Source organism: Camelus ferus, chromosome 14 (genome assembly GCF_009834535.1).
Source record: "Camelus ferus isolate YT-003-E chromosome 14, BCGSAC_Cfer_1.0, whole genome shotgun sequence".
NCBI classification, from domain to species: domain Eukaryota; kingdom Metazoa; phylum Chordata; class Mammalia; order Artiodactyla; family Camelidae; genus Camelus; species Camelus ferus.
The window spans coordinates 39873413-39892149 of record NC_045709.1 but is presented as its reverse complement, the minus strand read 5'-3'; the positions used below and the strand labels follow the sequence as shown (position 1 = coordinate 39892149).

General features: G+C 37.7%; 1 protein-coding gene across 8 annotated transcripts in view; it reads left to right on the top strand.

The window, feature by feature from the left end:
- The window catches only part of GPC5 (glypican 5), a 1150604-nt gene that overhangs the window by 286456 nt on the left and 845411 nt on the right, over positions 1-18737 (top strand). The window contains exon 6 of one of the 8 annotated variants that reach the window (XM_032496794.1): positions 277-900. The exons of the other annotated variants lie outside the window; for them this stretch is intronic. Within the exon in view, the coding sequence (XP_032352685.1) occupies positions 277-376 (100 nt within the window). The 3' untranslated portion in view covers positions 377-900. Of the gene's footprint in view, positions 1-276; positions 901-18737 lie in introns of those variants that run through there. 8 annotated transcript variants of the gene reach the window in all.

Below are 18737 nucleotides of genomic sequence, written 5' to 3'. Positions count from 1 at the left end.
GTGATACCACATTACAGTAGCACCTAGAAGATCAGCGGTGGCCTCGGCAGGCCGAGATCATGCTCGCTGTCAGAGACCAGGATGCTGGGTGCAGCAGCATTACTGGTGCAGGGGCGTTGGTGCCTGTCCAAACAAGGGTCCACGCCTGAGACACCTTTTGGGGATTCTCAGAAACAGCTGATTCAAGGCCTCTTTAGAAAGCTCAGATCTAGGATTTTGCAGGCAGTGATCATTAGGGTGAAAAGTAAGGAAATGTCGCCTGGTTTGTTTCTACAGCCTTGAAAGGCCTGAGGAGATCATCTCTACACCAGTAGTAGGAGTACGTCTGATTAACTGCAGCAGAGGACCTTCCCACTCAAAGCCAGGCCGTAACTGAGCGCTGCGTATTATCTCCTCTTACTACCTATTAAGGAGGTATTATTATGGTCTCTGTTTTCAGAAGAGGAGAGTAAGGGTTGGAGACGTGAAGTCACTGACACAAGATCCTGTCAGCAGAAGCAGCAGAGTTAAAGCTGGAAGGGATGCCAGATCGCACGTCATTTCCGTTGTTACGCTCTCCTGCCCTGTCCCCAGTAAAATACACGTGTGGGTGAGGAGCAAGTGGATGAATGAATGTAACAATAGCTGGTGTATTTTTTATTCAAGAAACAGCACAGCTGCCTACACTTAAAGTGTGAATATTTTTCAAATTGCCCACATGAGCAATAAGACAGTATTGAATTGAAGCCTAGTTTACTGGTTAAATCCCAATGCAGTGCCAAAAATACTTTTCATGCAACTGTCAGAAAATAATTAAGATTTTTCTCCATAATCCCTCAAAGCTCTTTTTAGTCCCTGCCAACACCCACCTATGTTAGTGTTATAATGTGTGACTGCCCAATAAAATTGCTTTTAAAGCCCTTCCTGCTGACCTTTGACCCCAGGACTGTGTATAATTTATTATCCTATAAACAATCAAATCCTTCCCTTTTTCATTTTTTGGGGAGATTTCCTTTCTTCCTCCTCCTCCACTAACATTGCTTCTTTACTGGATAGTATTGAATCAAGACATTTTTATTATTTGTCATTTTCATTTAAGAGGCATGCTCCCTGTTCTTTGTTAGCATTTAATGAAAATGGAATATGTTATCTGTAACAAAATCATTGCTTGTAATTTTTTTTCCTTGATGGGCCCTTTCTTGATTTCTCTCTCCTCTTTGAACTGGTGTCCATTGTAAAAAAGAAGTTCCCCGCTTCTGTTCTCAGTTATGCTGTTACGTTTTGGGGATGTTGTGATCTGAAGCAAAATATAGTCAAGTCTTTCATTTTCACATGTGGGTAGTGTGGAGCTATGTTAGTGTGAAGTCACATAAAAATGTGACTCTATGCCAGGTGGGAATGACAGAAGATTATAAACTATCAATGGCCAATTCCAGAATTAATTCTGTGAACTCGTTACTTAAGTGTATAGGAACAGTTATATTCTGCAGTGGCCTCATGAAGTTGTTAATGTATTTCTCAAATTTCCAGGCTCTTTACTACATTTCTTCTGTATTAAATAAGAAATTACCTTGTCATAAAAACAGATCTGGATTTTTAAAAATTTAGGTCTGAAAACTCTATGTGCTTTTTATTCAAGCCCTGGACCTACAACCTCTTGCACTTTTATTTTCCTCAGCACCCTCACTCTGCTTCCCTTACCTGAAAACATTTCCTCAAGTCTCACTTTCTTCAAGACAATTTCAGGCTATGGTCAGGTGACTTCGTCCTCCAAGTGACATGATGCGGTGGCGCATGTTTGAGCATTGAGAGGTGGTGGGCTGTGCTTGTCCCCACACTGCAGGGGGCCCCTCTCCTGAGTGCCTCAGGAAGTCCATTCAAGCTCTGCCCCAACCAGCACTTCAGGAAGCCCATCCTCAGTAAAGTCATGCAAGTGCTCTTCAAGTGGTGAGGACCACTAACAACATTGTCTCAGATACCCACCTCCTTCCATCATAGTCTGGTACTCCTGTAAGCAAGATTTTCTTAGAGAATTTTTAGGATTCTTAAAAACACAAAATGTGCCTTGGCTGGGAACAACCTAAGTGACCAAATTGATCCTTTTTTTTTTTTTTTTTTTTGCTTTTGCTTTTTTTATTGAAGTGTATACTCAGTTTGCAATGTTGTGTCAATTTCTGGTGCACAGCACAGTGCTTTAGTCTTACGTGAAAATACATATATTCGTTTTCATATCCTTTTTCACTGTAAGCTACTACTAGATATCAAAGAGGCAGTTCCCTGTGCTAGACACTATAAACTTGTTTATCTATGAATTGGTACTTTTGTTCTCTTCACAACATCTTACAGGACAAAACAGAGCAACATCTTTAGGAATGCAGACAGTGTTTACATCATTAAAGATTCAACTGAGCAGCAAGTTCAAAGAAGCATACAAACCAAAGATTGTGGAGTCAACCTCCATCTCCTTCACTTTCGGATTCAAGTGGTACCAGCGTCATCCACTGACAGGGTGTTTCCAGGCTGCCTCCTGCTCCTCCCCACTTGCTCCTTCTGTGTGGGACTGGAATCTCATTTGTCTCTGGGCTCCCTGCCATCCACTTCGTTTTCTACTCCATCCCTGTGCAACTTACACGATGGTTTTCCAAAAGTATAAATATGATCGTTGACCTGCTCTGTTCAGAAATCTTGAAGTCCTCCCCATCACCTTCCACATGAACCTCAGGCTTCTCCATTTGACATTAAAGACCCTGCAAGGTCTGACATCTACTTATATGTGTCTCAAACCTCGCTCCCTGTCCTCCTTGTCTTCTGTGTGTGCCTTACCCTCAGTCATCCCATAACTAATCATAATTTCCCATGTACACCACTGGATTTCATGCCCCGTGACTTCCAGCTCTTCCTCCCATCAGGCGTGCCCTCACCTTCTTGCTTGTCTTAAAAATGTCCTATTTCTCCTTCAGCACCTACTTTACAAGAAGAGCCATCTATACCTTGAACCTTCTTCCATTTCTGTATGTTTCATTATATTTTAAAATTTATTACTGTTTAACTTTTCTCTCATTTCTGTTTTTCTTTACGCTTCTTGTTTCAGAGACTTTTGTCTCATACATCACTGTTTCTCCAATGCATATTGTGGAAATTTGCTAAAATACCAAAATTGCTATCGAAGAAGGTTGTTTCTCTTAGAATTCAGCTCTGGAGCTAAACAACAGCAAATCAAATTTTATATTTTATTCTATTAAAATTTTACTTTATTAATTACATAATAATTGAGACTTTTGCCTGAATTGTTCACTTTTTTTCCCTTTTACCAGTCCTATGGAATAGGCATATTTTCCTCCTTTTACATATGAGGAAACCGTAGCAGAAATAGCCAAAAGAATCCACCCCAGCTCATGCAATTATGAAGTTTCAGGGCGGTGGGGTTAAAACTAATTCTTCCTGTTTTCAGAGCTTGTGAGTTCTCAGCTTGGCAATCCCAGATCAGTCATCTGAGTAGACAGTCCCCTCCCCTACTCCTCTTCTTCTCGTAAGTGAAGGGAGCATCAGTGGAACCCCTTGGAAGCTGAACTTTAAAAAAGATATTCCATTCTGAGCTGGTACAGATGAATAAGAATAAGGCCATCATTGCTAATGTCAATATTTTTTTCTCAAAATGTATTAAAATATGATTTGTTGAAAGAATATATTTTAAAGTATACAATCATACAGTTTATCGTAAGTCTGTATTTCCTTTACCTGCAGAATGCATTTTTTTGGTAAGATCCTCCTAAATTCCTTTTGAAATGCTAGGACTCTAGGCTGTGAGTCTCCAGCCTTCCCGGTATTTCTGTGTCTTTGGTTGCCATCCAGTGGTGACAGCCACATACAGTCTGTTGTGAAAGGAGAAGAAAACCCCTCTATTTTCCAAACTGACTTTCTCTTCCAGTTCAAAAGCAAATTAACAGACACTAATTTTGTGTAACTAATTTATAAAAATGCTAGCCATGGCTACCACTGGGTCCAATAAAAAATATCTAGAGACCTAGATATTGTCAAAAACAACTAGTTCTTGGTAAGGAAAATGTGCTCCTTTATTTTTCTTAGAAAATGTATAACCAACATTTTTCCTGTCAAAAAATTCATTAGAAATAGACTATTTGTGTCAAAATTCCCTGCCAAAGTCAGTAAGTGGAAAAATCCCTATATCAGTGATGAATGCAGTTAAATCGAGTGCTGCATTTCTGACATTTTTCTGAAATGCAATGACTCACCAATGAGAGGAAGCCCTGGCATAAGACTCCAAATAAGGAATATAAAATAATAAAGTGCATTTAGATACCTTATTCCCAGATGGCCAAGTTGTAATCTCCGGTGTGGGTGTAATTTATAGGAAGTTCTTTAAAGCAATAGCTTCCAGAGATATCATGGAAACTCTGTGAAAAGAGATGAGAAACATGTATTTCCATAGAACAAAATGGGATTTTATTTAAGCCACTGCAAGTAAGGAAATAAAATGGATAAAAAGTTAAAAAGTACAGTGTTCATCTGTTCAAAAGATGGACTAATTTTATTTAAGATTGTCTCTTATTTTAGTTTAAAGATGAGAAAACTTGGGTGAAATCAAAATAATTGTTATGAAAATATTCTTCATTTGAGTGAGAAGTTTTGTGTCTCTGGGTAGACAGTTTTATTCTGAGTTAACAAATTGTGGGGTGGAAAATGGATGAGTAAAGTAGAGAAAAGTTATCCCATTTAAAATTACTTAATCTCCAAAAATATATTGATCTAAGTAACAAGAATATAATTTTTTGAAAAGTTTTCCCACCATTTTTTGTTTAAAAATTTCAAACTCACAGAAGTACAGTGAATATTAAATCCCCTTTATCTAGTTTAACGAACTGCTATCAGTTTGCTACTTTGTATTTGCTCTCTTTCTATTTCCATATGTATTCTCTGTATATATAATATGTATTTTCTATCTCCAAGTATATATATAGATAACCATATATATGGATTACATACACGTACACATGTACTTCCACCATCCTCTTAATTTCTTTTGCAGAACCATTTGAAAGTTAAGTTGCTACCTTTTTTTTTAAGTTGCTAACTTTTAATATTTTATCCTGAATATTTTATAACCTAAGAACTTCAGTACCTGTGTTATTTGAGAACAACAACAAAAAGCTAACACATAACCAGAACATTACACAACAAATGTAATATTTATGTGATTATTATCTAATATACAATCCATATTCCAATTTTCCCCACATTACCAGAAATATCCTAGATAGCTTTCTTTTTTAAAAAATTCTAGGGTCTGGTCAGTATTAATACATTGCAGCTGGTGGTCGTCGATCTTTCGTCGTGTTTTGTATGGACACTCTCCCCATATCAACTATTTTTTTTTTAACTTAACACAAACATTTTAATGTTGTGTTTAGTTGTCATATAGTATATGCACCAATATAGATTAGATCAAGTTTTCCTTACAATTAGATTCATGTTAAACATGATAAGCATCCCACGTGGATGATAAGTGTTCTTCTCATTGCGTCACATCAGTAAACACTGCATGCCAGCCTATCACGTTACTGACAATGTGATATTCATGATGCACACACACAGATCTGGTGTTTGCCGTTCTTTACATTTTAATGGTACTTTCTGCTTTATTATTAATATGTAACCTATGAAGTAATGCTTTGAAATTTTATAAATATTCTATTTCAACATAATATTTCACCCAATTATTGTAACTATAATATAATGCTGATTTTTAAACACTATGCTTAAGAGTTGATTTCAGTTTTTGCCAATGGAGAGAAGATATTTTGGTGATGCTGAAGCTGAAAGAAATATATACTGAAAATAAAAGTATGTGAGTCTCATATAGGCAGGAAAAAGTACATTTTAAATGCCACAAAGTTATTTGAACTTTGTACAGTAAAAGACATCAAGACATTAAAAAAATGGAGCCATCTGGACTGTCTGTTTATATTGTATAAACATACGGGAGAGATGCTTTTAATTGTTATTTTAAAAATTTATTTTCACCTGCCTGATTTACCTATCACTACTTCTTAGGAGATTGCAGTTATGCCAAAGTTAATTAAGCAGCAATGCCACCAAAACAGTGAGAGATATTGACATACCAAGAATATTAATCAGTGTCTTGGTCATATGTCTAGTAAAATTATTAGTTGGAGCATAGCACTAAAATTCACATAGCAACTGTGATGGTCAGTTTACCACAATTTGCATCTTAGGATCAGAAGTGAAGACAAATTTTTAATCCATGTAGATACACTGAATCATTTCTAAGAGATTTTTCAATAATTTTATAATTATTCTATGTATGGTAGGGGTCAGCATTATAAATAACAAGGAGAGTTTTGCTTAAAACGGCATGGGTGAAATTTAGAAAAATTGAAGAAAATTCTATGAAAGCCCTAGACTGAAATGTGTTGTGTTTTTTATAAGCCACAAGGAAGGGGGTAGGTAACCATTAAAGAGCAAGAGCCCACAGAGCCAGTTCGTAGACAGATTTTAGGTTCACCTACTGCAGTCTGGGCTGCTGTGTTTTGCAGTGGCAGGCAGTTAGCTAATGGAGCAAAGGAGTTTGAGAAAAGAGGAAAATATTGCAACCAACATTCTACCCCGTGTCATCATTTTGTTCACAGATACAACAGTGATTTTTAGCAGCTACTTTTCAAGACAAATGACGAAAGCTCACTGCAGTGATAATCAACGTATCTAGCATTTATAGCACTGGCATAGATACGGTCATTTAGAAGTTAAGTGCAAAATAATTATATCATTAGGAGTATACTGGAAGTTATGTTTGTTGAGCAAAGCAGAAGGGCGTTGAGAAATCACAGGGAGGATGACTCAGAGCTCTGAATTTTACCTCTCAGGTCAGAACCGAGGGAGTGAGGCATGGGCTGGAGTGTGGTCTGATGTAGCACGGAGGAAGGAGAGTTCAGGTTGAGACCAGAAGCAAAACAAAATATGTGGCAGCCAGCTCCTACTGTCTTGCAAAGAGCTGGGTGTTAAATTTTCACAAATTTTGAGAGCTAGCTGACTTTCCAGGTAGGAAAGTTTTACACCAGTGATTAGCAATTCCTGTAGTCCAAGGCTCCCTCCATAATCTTGGAAAGCTAGTTGCTAAACACTTACCAGCTTTTCTTTTTCATAATAAGCTAGTTTATAAACTAATATATACTATACATGTATATAGAATGTGATATTTATAACTATTTTGATGGCCATAGCAGTAATTACAGAAATATCTTAGTTGGCAAAGGAGGTCAGAGAGTAGTTGATTAACCATACTATGGTTATAACCATGTGTGATTTTTAGTTTAAATTTATATTCACTAATTAGCAACAATCAGATTCGAAAATGTATCAAATGTCACTGGCCATTAAGAAGCACCTTTCACCTTCTACCACTCTACCCAAACTGCTTTCTCTCACGTCACCAGTGACCCCCACGTTGCTAAATCCTGTGGTCAGTTTCTCAGGGATCTTTGTAATTGACTTGTCAGCGGCCTTTGAGACATTTTAATTCTCCCTCTGCTTGGAACACTTCACGTGGCTCTGAAGGTACCACGTGCTCTTGGCTGCTGCCCTAACTCCCTGGTGGTCGTGTCACCATCTCCGTGGCTGGTTCCTCCTCGTCTCCCTGCCCGCTTCACACTGGAGCTCAGGCCTTTGTTCTTCCCTCTTCTCCATTTGCACCAGGCTTTCTCAGCCATGGCACTACTGACGTTTTTGTTCAGGTGTTACGATAATTCTTTATTGTGTGTGGGGCTGCCTTGTGCAGTTTAGTCTGTTTAGTTGCTTAAACCCACTAGATTCCCATGGCTAAACCTCTGGCTTCTGTCCACTGGAGGCCACTAGCGCCTCACCCCTCAACTGTGACAACCAAAAGTGCCTCCAGACTTTGCCCAATGTCCTCTGGGGGGCGCAGTTGACCTGCTCTCTGCAGTCTTGATGGTCTCAGTCTCACACTTGTAAGTACATGGGTTTGCTGTTGATTAATTCGTTTGTTTTACTAGACTTCTTTAGAAATCACACACTTGTGTGTACAAGTGCCTAGTTAGCATCTTCAGTTTGATGTTTGTACATATCTGAAACTTAAGATGTTCAAAACCAAACTTTTAACCAATCTTTCCTTTTAAACCTTCAACCTCTTCCTTCTCCATCTTTTGATACTAATTTCAACCTTCAAAATACCAAAGCCTGGGATTATGGGTGGTTTAAACAACAAACATTTATTTCTTATAGTTCTGGAAGCTGGGACGTCCAGGATTAATATGTGGTGAGGGCCCTCTTACCGGGTGTGCAGATGGCCACCTTCCTGCTGTGTCCTCACATAGCTGGGGTGGCGGGGGTGGGGGTGGGGAGAGGGAGAGACAGGAAGAGAGAGAGAGAGAGATTGGGGGGGGGGGGAGAGATATCAGTTTCCTGTCTCTTCCTCTTTTTCTAAAATTCTCATCACAAGGGCCCTACCTTCATGACCTAAGTTAATTCTAATTACCTTCCAAAGGCCTCAGTTCCGAATACCATCATGTTGTGGATTAGGGCTGCAACATATGAATTTTGGGAGGACGCAAACATCTAGTCCACAGCAATGCACTGACATCTTCTCCCCTGTAACTAATTTGGGCCGTTTACCTGCATTTTTGGTGCCTCTCTTGCTGCATAGTCTTTGATGGGGCATCCAGAATTGTTTTAACCTTGCTGACCTTGTGCTGCAACAAGTACTTTGACAACAAATACTGATATTGTGTATTAACTATTACTAAAAAGAAATCATTTCTGGAGGCCTTTGTGGTTTTCAGATTTGTCATATCTTGGAAGGAAAAATCTCTGAGAAAATGTTATTGAAGTTTAAAAAATTGTGACATGTATGGGTAGAGGAAGTGTGACTGTATTAAATTTCAGAATATTGCAGCAGAAATGCACTTGAATAATCAAAACAGTAAATTTGGAGAAAATAAAAGGAAATACTGTGTTACAAGGTGATTAGGAACTCTTAAATAGTTATTCTACAATATAGTCCATATTGAAATCTTACTTTTAAGTGAACTTCAGATTATTAATTCATACAGAGTTAATAAAAAGTTAGTATGTTGAATAATTTACTCTTTTCTACATTATCAAAATAAAATTGTGCATTTACTCAAAATGTCCTCTGGCAATATCATAAAAAGCAATACTGGCATGGCTGTTCAGTATGTCTGTTCTTAAATAATATTTAAAATGTATCAGGGTGAAGCAGAAAATGAGAACGGCTTTTCCAGATAATTGGAACTGAAAATTCAGTCATTTAACATGATTCTTTCCATAGAAGGAAGGGCATAAAATCTTTGTTTCAGAGCAGTATTTTAGATACAAGTTAGTGATGCTTGTCTGGCATATTTCACTTGTTCATTCCCTTCCCTTTAACTCTTGCCTGCAGACATTTATTTATAGGGATGTAATGTTAATGATATTTTCTTTGATGTATAATCCAGATTTTAAAAAAAGAAAGTGTTCTGCAAGTGGCATATTATTTTAGAGAGGATTTTTACAGATTATACGATTAGTTAAAAGGGAGAATCAAATTTTTCTCTAATGTGTTCAGAACACTTCATATTTCCTCAAATAATCAAATGAAAAGCCTCTGATACAGCATGATGAGCTGAGAACTTGTAATTACTTCTCATTCTAAATATTTAATATATATTGTAGCTGCAGTAGAATAGCCTCTTTGTGGTAGCAAACTCATTTTTGGATCCTTGAAATACAAATATATGTTAATGTATTCTAAGTAGCTATTCATTTCCTCTGTAATGAATGGCTGTCCTAATGACAAAAGAATTCGAGACAATGGAAATGCCGGTGTCCTTCCATCAGTGTTTCTCCCCACTTTGTTTGTTTGCTTGTTTGTTTTTGGTGCTTACATGGCCTCAAGTAAACTAACTTTGTGTGAATGTGTCTTTGACATATTCTGGAAAAAGGTGGTGATTTCTTAACCAGAATTTAAAAGAGCCTTGAATTATTGTTCATCACATAGCGTCCAACACAAAAGTGCTCAATTGCTAACTCATTCAATAAAAGCCACGAGAACCAGAAGAGACGTGGCTTACAGAGACAAGGTTGTATCCACATTCCTAAGGCTTCCGTTTCTCTCTGAGGCGAGTACTGGAGGGATGAAGAAAAGAAGTCATGTCTGGAGGAAGGTAGGTTCTAGGTGGAGCTTGCCAGGTAGAAGTCAGGAAGGAATGCAGGGACGAGCCAGTGCAATAGGAGCCGGAACCATCAAAAAGGCACAGACATCACATAGATGCCCTGGAAAGACAGAAAAAATGGAACTGTCCTGGCTCCTCTCCAGCTGTTGCACCCCAGTATCCTCCCAGTGTCTCTCCTGGGTCACACCTGCCAGGAAGCCGGTTTGCAAGGAAGTCTGGAAAGTGTAGCTTGCAGGGTGAAAAGGCAGGGATTATATTTGAGATCAAAGTGGTAAATGATGGGTACCATCCAATCCTATTGTAAACTAAGTCTTCATTCTTACCTTTCTACCCATATTTACTTCCCATTCAACAACATATTCATGGAGGAAACTCTCCATTGTAAAGCTGAAAATTCTCTCTCTCCCTACGTATACACTGCAAGGTCCAGCATCTTGATCTTGGTGATAGATCCGGTCTGGATGTGGCTTCTCATGTCTGGTGACTTCTAAATTAAATATAAATAGAATGTCAAAGGGAAAAATTAATAATTGGTTAAAATATGCAGCTATATTCATAACTCAAACTTGTGGCCCCAGTCCTTATTTCTGTAATTGGTTACAGGTCACTTTGATAAGTATTGCTTCCTTCTTCCATCACCCATTTCATGTTGTCCTCGCCCCCAGAGAGCACCCCAGAGAGCAAGAGCTTGTGCCTGATTGGGGGACTCAAACTTTCATTCCTGAAGGTTCTTAATCCTTGGTGCTCCTGCTCTTATTTTATTGCTGTAGTCTTTCTTAAATGTTACTATTGAACACAGAAGGAATAAGCGGTACCCAGTGTAACTCCTGGCTACTGAAATAGTCTTCCCTGAGCCCACTGTGTAACAGCAGCCGGCCATCTCTTGATGAGCTGCATCAGCCACTCCAGCTGGTGTAGTAACACATGCTTCCTGTGACTCTTGGTTTAATAGCATGAGATGAACACAAACTAGCAAAGTGGCGGTCTCTACGACCAGCTCCCTGAGATCTTTGTGTATGGTTTGGTGGAAGCATTCCTCCCTGAGGGGAGGTCAGTTTCTGGGTCTGCCCAAACAGAGAGAAGTTGGCCACTGTTAAATGGCAGTTTTTAAACTTTTTTCTAATCAGGCATCTCAGTACGCGAACATAAAGCTGCTTTACTATTGAACACATTTATTGCAATCACCAGCTTATAGGTACGTCCTCCCCCATCATCTAGTCAGAGAATTGGGATCAGTAGCTTGTATTATACATCTTTGCATTCCAGAATCTAATACAGACGGGAGCTACCGAATACATAGTAGGTGAATCACAGAATGCATGTGAGCATAAAGGAGAGGAGAGCGGGAGGGAGGGAGGGAGGAGGAAAATTGGTTTAGTTTAATAAAGAAATTTGGCAAGATCTAAAATCGCTCTCTCTTTACAGGTGAACCACAGATGTCTGCTTGGATGAAATTAGAGCAAGAAAATAATTTCATGACAGTTCTGCCACCATTTATTTAGTTACATTTATTGTTTTGTTTTGTTTTGTTTTTTTACTATCATATAACAACCAACACACTGATTGACAATTTGATTGAGGCATTAACTGTTGATATATCTTGAGGTTTATGGAATAAATTTGACTTCTTTTAAGAAATATACATGAGCTGATAACTTTTATTTATTATTTTATTATTCTCAAGTAAGCCATACACTAAAAAGTGAAATGTCATCAAAGGGTTTACCATGGATTACCTCACCCTGATTCCAAAGGCAACGAACTGGAGCTCTCTGTTTGGGGATCTTTCTGTTGTACCTTCTTGTCACGAAATAGATACTTTCATTGCTGCTTCCTGGTATCTGTTCTAGACACTATTTATCAATTTGTTTTGAGGGGTGCTAATGAAGACCGCTTAACCTCCTCACTTCTTCCCAGCGATGCCCATCTAGTTATATCAGGATGCTTCGTTCTTCTAAGATACCCTAGTTCCTTTAATTTCTGGCTTGCCGCATCTTGTGAGTCCTTTGGTAAATGAGGTGCTCGCCCAGCCCTCCATCCCCTCCCCTCTGCGTCCTGACTGTTGACCCCGCGCCCCTTCTTGGCTGTAGCCCATTTGCTGCCCACTCCAGGCTTTCTCTGCCTGCTTCACCGACACCACCTTTCCATGTGATGTCTTTCAGAAATGTGTTGACGTTTTCTCTTTGCTGTTATTGCATTCCTGATAGCTGTCTTTTTAAACCATTACATCTATATTCCCATTGTCGTAAGGTCTCAGAGGGGGAAGAAATCAATGCCTTCATTTGACTAGGTTAAGACAGAGCATCTTTTATTTCTTTTGGGTTTTTTTATTCAGTATTTTATTGATTTGTTTAGGTTTTGTTCTTTAGGCTACCTTTCTTTTCTTTCTTGACTTGATTTTTATCTTCTTTCAGAGATAAGAAACCTTAAGTTAACTGCTGATTTTTTTCTCCCATGGCATGTCAAATTGTAAAATTAGTATTTGCCCTTTTAACTTATTACCTGAGCTTCATAAACTTCACTTCATCTCATGTCATCGTATTGCTCTGCTTTGATAAGTCGGGCTCTATTATTTAACAATAATTTCATAATATAATACATTGTAGTTTATAGCACAGGCTTGCATAAATTATCTCATTTTTAAAAAAGACAGTTTTGATGTTTGCCTGAAGAAAAAATTCATATTCATATTTTCCCTTCAAAATTAAGCTTTGATAAAGAATTATAATTAACTTCCAGAATCCCCAATTTTAAATTATTTTCCTCTTCCTGGGGTAGTCTAATTTTATGATACGATTTAGAGAGTACTTGTTTGAGTATACTGTCGGGTCAAACACTGTGTTAAAGTGAACGTTATTGCTGTAAAAATGGTGGCATTTTTATTGATACCAAATAATTTATTTTTTAATCACTGAGTACACACTTTCTCCTCCATATTCTTTATTAATGAACAAATAAGCACAATTCCCAGTTTTTATTTTTCTCCTTAAATGAATCAACAAATGAGGTTATTTCAACGAATTTCTGCTTTTCAGAAATTCCTCGACTAAGGCAGATAAAATTTAGCCAAGATGTTTAGAAAAAAAAATTAACATCCAATTTATAATTAGAAAACACATTCTTGAAAGGCAAAATTAAGAGGTCTGCATCTGCCCCTAAAATTCAAGTCAACAATGGAATGCGTTTCATCCACAGCTGATGTTGACAGAGTGCTTTTTCTGCTGGGTGAGCAGCACAGAACACAAGGGAAACTGTGACCCTGAGGAAGCAGGTGGCCTGCTGACAGCTGAGCTGCTTGCAGTACCTCAGCTGGCGCTGTGGTCCTGTTACTGCGTTGTGTTCACATCAAAAGAGCACCCGTGAGATTCACTGGATTGACAGCTTGGTCGACACGTAGTTACAGCTTCTGCAAATATTTACATCAGGTGTCAGGGAGGAGAATAAGCACCCATTATGGGCTGCGGAGTAAATTAGAAGGTGTGTGTTGGGGAGATTATCTTGCTTTTCTAAATAGCAAGGGAAGTATGTTTGTAGGAGGAGTGATTTAAAAGTGTAGGATAATCTGAAGAGTGTGATGAGCAAATTTTCCCAGGAATGGAAAGAAGATGTGTTGCTTCCTTAAAATGTGATTTTACACATGCTTTTCTTTGAAAAATTTCCAGCTTTAGTCACCTCTTGATGAAAATTGTGTGTGTGTATACATCTTTCCCACCCTGACTCGGTTATAAAACAATTTACTGGCAGAATCTATATCTGGGCATATCATAGAGTCTATCCTAATTATGATACATTCTGTGTTAAGTATGTATACAAAGCAGGAGTTAGCCTAGTGCTTTGAACATTGTAGGTCCTCCAAAAGTATTTGGTGAATGAATTTATTGGTGATAACAGGTTCTCTGTAGGAACAGCAACAGCAAAGCACTTAGAGTTTAAGAGTAAATTTAGTTCCTTTCTATTGCAGATAGTGTTTTATCGAATGTCAAATACAATAATGAACACTATTGCTACCACAAAGGTTGCTATCTTTTATTAATGTTTAAGAATTTATTTTTAACAGTTCAAAGAAAAGACATATAGGAAAATGTTAATGTGGGGACCACAACTCCCACTCCCATGTTCTCTACATGATAATTGAAAGCACCAGCTGTGGGTTTTCATTTCTTCAACATCTTAATAATTAAGATCATTTCGCAATTTTCTGAACTAATTTATTCATTAACATAATGAAGTTACTTGTCTTTGAAATTGAAAGAAATAGACACTTTCACTTATAATCTATGAATGCCTTAGAGATGATACTAGCAACGTGATGATTTTTATATTGATAAAAACTGAAGTTTAAAAAAAAATCACCAAAACCAAACCAAAACAAAATGGCTCTGTGAAAAAAATCATTCCGACATATACACCTTGATATTATTTGCAGAAAAATAAAGATGTAATACTTGTAAATGTCTAACCCTAAAACTGAACGATATTTGTCTGGTATTTACAAGAGCTGAGATTAGTCCATTTAAGTAGCTATTTAAGTGTCTTACTTCGCTTGCTTTTCCATTGTGTATTCTCTCCAGGTGAGGAAACAAGCATTGAAATCTTGAGGGTTAGAAGTTTAAAATAGCAAACATATGTCACTCAAATCCGTGATGCATGAGTGAGATGGAGAGGAAGGACTTTGTAGGAACCCTACGGATCATCCGTCTTCCGCCTTATTCGTTAGCTCACAGCCACCTATTTCCTCTTACAGTATCTTCATGGGTTGTATTTCATCACTCGTGTGGCTCTTTTCATGTAGAGTTCACTTTGTGCTCAATCTCTTTTGTTAATTGAGATAAAAATAAAACCACACGTCTCATGCTCAGGGATACGAATATAAGTGAGTCAAATGGCAAGCATTCTGCCAAGAGAATTTTTAGAGATAGGATTCATTTTAAGAGCAGACTTCAAAATTTCTTTTTCCTCTATATTTAAAAATATTCACTGATCTTGTTTCCAGTGGTTTGGATATAGTCTGGCAGAATTTTTAGATATGGAAGTCTAAAGATATATTTTAATTTGACTTTTTATCTTTATGTATCATATATATCCTTTACACACGTCAAAGTTATTTGAGATGTATTTTCATAGGATCACATGTGTCTCTCTAGGATCTTTATAAGATAAAATGGACTGGGATTCTGGAACTCTTAACTGTAAGGTTTATATTTTTCCTTTTGATTTTTTAAAATCACATTAACTTTATATACATTTATTATTCAAGTCTGAGACAATCTACTTACCTGTTAGGTTTTAGTCTAGAGGATAATCTTGCTCTTATCTTTGAAATTCCCTTATGTTGAAATAATGTGAGAAGATTTTGATAGCCTAGTCGTTGAACAAAAAAATGTCAAGACCATTAATAGTAAAAAGGCAGTTCTTTGTGGTTTTATCTAAATCTAAACCAGAGTTTAAGGAGTAAATCCCTGAGACATCCAGCCGTGTGTGTGTGTGTGTGTGTGTGTGTGTGTGTGTGTGTGTGTGTGTTCCTTCAGAAATAAGTGTATTTTATTTGTTTCTTTGATTTTGCTTTTGAAACCTCAGCCCCTGACATTGTGAACACATATTTTGCTTTTAAAACCTCAGCCCTCTGACACTGTAAACACGTTTCAAGGTTTACAACTGTTTGCTGGCTTGAATGAGATCAGATTTTATACAGTGTTCACAATTTTATTTGACACAAACTTTTGTTGTGTTCCTTAAATGTGTTGTTCCCCTCTGAACAAATTCTCTGGCTGTCTCAAAAAAAATGTCTCTGAAAGTGTGGATTATACTACGCAGCTGATGACGTGAAATCAAACTGATGGTTTGCAACAGAAACAGAAGCAATTTAATAGTTGTATGTCTTCATGTCACAATTTTTAAATGACACATAACTGCATATCAGTAGTGGAACTGTTTCTAATAGCTACTGGTTACTGAATGCTTGCTTCTAGCAGGGCATCATGGTAACAGTCTGTGCTGAAGACCATTGTCATTATCATCATTTGCACACTGCAGAGTTAGCATACTCAAAGCCACGCACCTAGTCATTTCTCTAGGATTTGAATCCAAACAGTGTCACCTCAGTGCCCACATTCCAAATTCTTGCATGCATCTGTGCCACAAGGAGGCCATGGCCATCTGTGGTTGAGCACTTCTGAATCCCACAAGAAGCTTGCCTCCTTGAATATAATATGGCTCCTTGGCTCCAAGGACATGGATTAAACACTTAACCGGATGAACTAAAAATATAAATATTCAAACACAGAACTCTGTATTTACATTTCAGATCTTATGGAACAATATTTAAATTATCAGAAGCCATAGCCAGTAGCATATTAATATCATGCTAATATTAAGAAAAGAGACCCAGGCTTTGAAGACCTGGACTTATATTCTGTCTTTTACTTGATAAATGAATGATTCCGGCTGATTAGCTGAGCGTTGTTGAGTTTCGTTTTCCTCATTCAGAAAAAGAGATAATAATACTTTCCTCTGACTGGATTGTTACAGAGATTAAGTGAGGTAATAAATGTAAAAGTAGCTGTAAACCAATGGAAATATAGAAGGAAATAAATATATGACAGTGTTTTTTGCTTCCTTCTTAAAAGGCAGATGGTTTTAAAATAGTTAATCTGTAAAAAAAGTATTTCAAAACACAAAGTATTTAGGAATGCGCTGTTGAATTTTTGGTAATTGTAATTGAAATCAGAAATGTTAATTTTTGAAACTTTGTCTGTAGGCGTTATTGTTGGTAAGTCATCGTCACGCTGTAAGTATTGAGATGTTAGTTTGGATGATTCATCCTGGCCGTAAAATGTAATAAATGGAGATAGTTGAATATTTTTCAAATTGTGGAATTCTAGCCCATCTGAGGGTTATGAAATCAATTTTAGAACCATCTTTATTTTTTAATTAAAAAAAAGAGAACAGAGTAGAGCAGAACGTATCAGTCATATAAACATAAATATTATTTTTGTGAGACTTTTTGTGGGGTTTTACACACACACGCGTGCCTATGCCTGGTTGTATGTGTGTATGTACTGGCTTGTGACATACGTGGATTTCAGCATTTTATAAAGTCAGTGTTTTAAGGGCTAGTTAATCTCTGAACAATGTGTTTGTTTGCTTGTTTTTATTACTGGAGATGAAGCAGTAATGTCATAACTATAGTGTGTCCTCAAGCCTGGTCTTTTCTCTCCTGTAGTCCCATTGCCTCGCCAATGTGCCAGCGAACCCTTTATAATTATGACATTGACCTTCATCCCAGTGCTCACCAACCAACTATCATGACAAGCAGTTTAGAAGAATTTCCTGACATCTCTTGCTTAAGGCTAATGTTTATTTAGCTGATACACTCCCTCTGCTACTAGCTGCTGTTAGCCATCAGAAGACTTGGTGAATTCAAGAAAGAGATGAATTATTCTTTCCTTTATTTGCACATTGCCTGATAGTTCTTGCTCATTTAGTGGTTTTTGATGTGCTCAAATGATCTCAAAGAAACATTCAATAATTTCATAGCCCATTAGGATAACAAGTCAGTATGCCATCTTGAGTCCCTAAGAGAGGCAGCTTCAGCCAGGCGAAAGTGCAAGGAAGAAATGCCAGTTAGATTGAAATTTTCCTGGAGATGTATGCCTGTGAACTTTCATTCAGTCTGGGGCAGCTAAAGGAAAGGAGATGGACTCTCAGTGTAGGACCTGGCAGGCCAGGTTGACATGAGGACCACCTGGTTCCCCTCACAGATGTCAGGTTGGGGGATGAGCAAAGAGGGAGAGCAGGTGCTGAGCTGTGTTCTCTGTGGACTTTTTAGAGCTTGAGGGGAATCGTCACTTCTCTGGACCACATGGGAAAGCGTAGCCTTCATCATCTCTCTCTAGCTTCTGCCTTTAGTAAACCGGGAGAGGAGTGGGTAGCTCAAAAACATGGCCGGGCCGTGAGAGAGGATGTCATGTGGTTGCCTTTTTACTTTCAAATATATTTTAATAGTACAACTTTACAAATTCCTTCACTGCCAACCCTCCAGTTCTTACCCCCTCCCTGTGCAAAATGGACCTGAAAATATTGAAATCTAAAGCTGAAAATGAGAGGTGGGGAGATAGTTTACATGTAAAAACACGGTTAAAGAATCTTTGTGATTTCTTTTAATCCCTTGATACTTATTTTATGCATATGTTTAAGAGCTATTGGAAGGGAATATTTAATATTTTATTTTCCAAATTAAAGAGTTGTATTTTGCTGCCATTAAGATACCCTAGGCTTTGCTCTGTTGGATCATTAATTAGCGCTTTGAATGGTCAAAGGACTTAACTCAGATCGCGTGTATCTCGCAACACACAAAAGGCATATATTAACGGAAGACTAAAACATACCCAGGAGCCCCTTATTGCTCTATTAAAACATTTATAAATGGGACTTTAAAGTGCTGCTAAGATGAAAATGAAGTGCTATATTGATTCTCAGGCCAGATGCTCTTTAGAAAATGCAATGTGTGTTTGATTCCCACTCCAAATTATA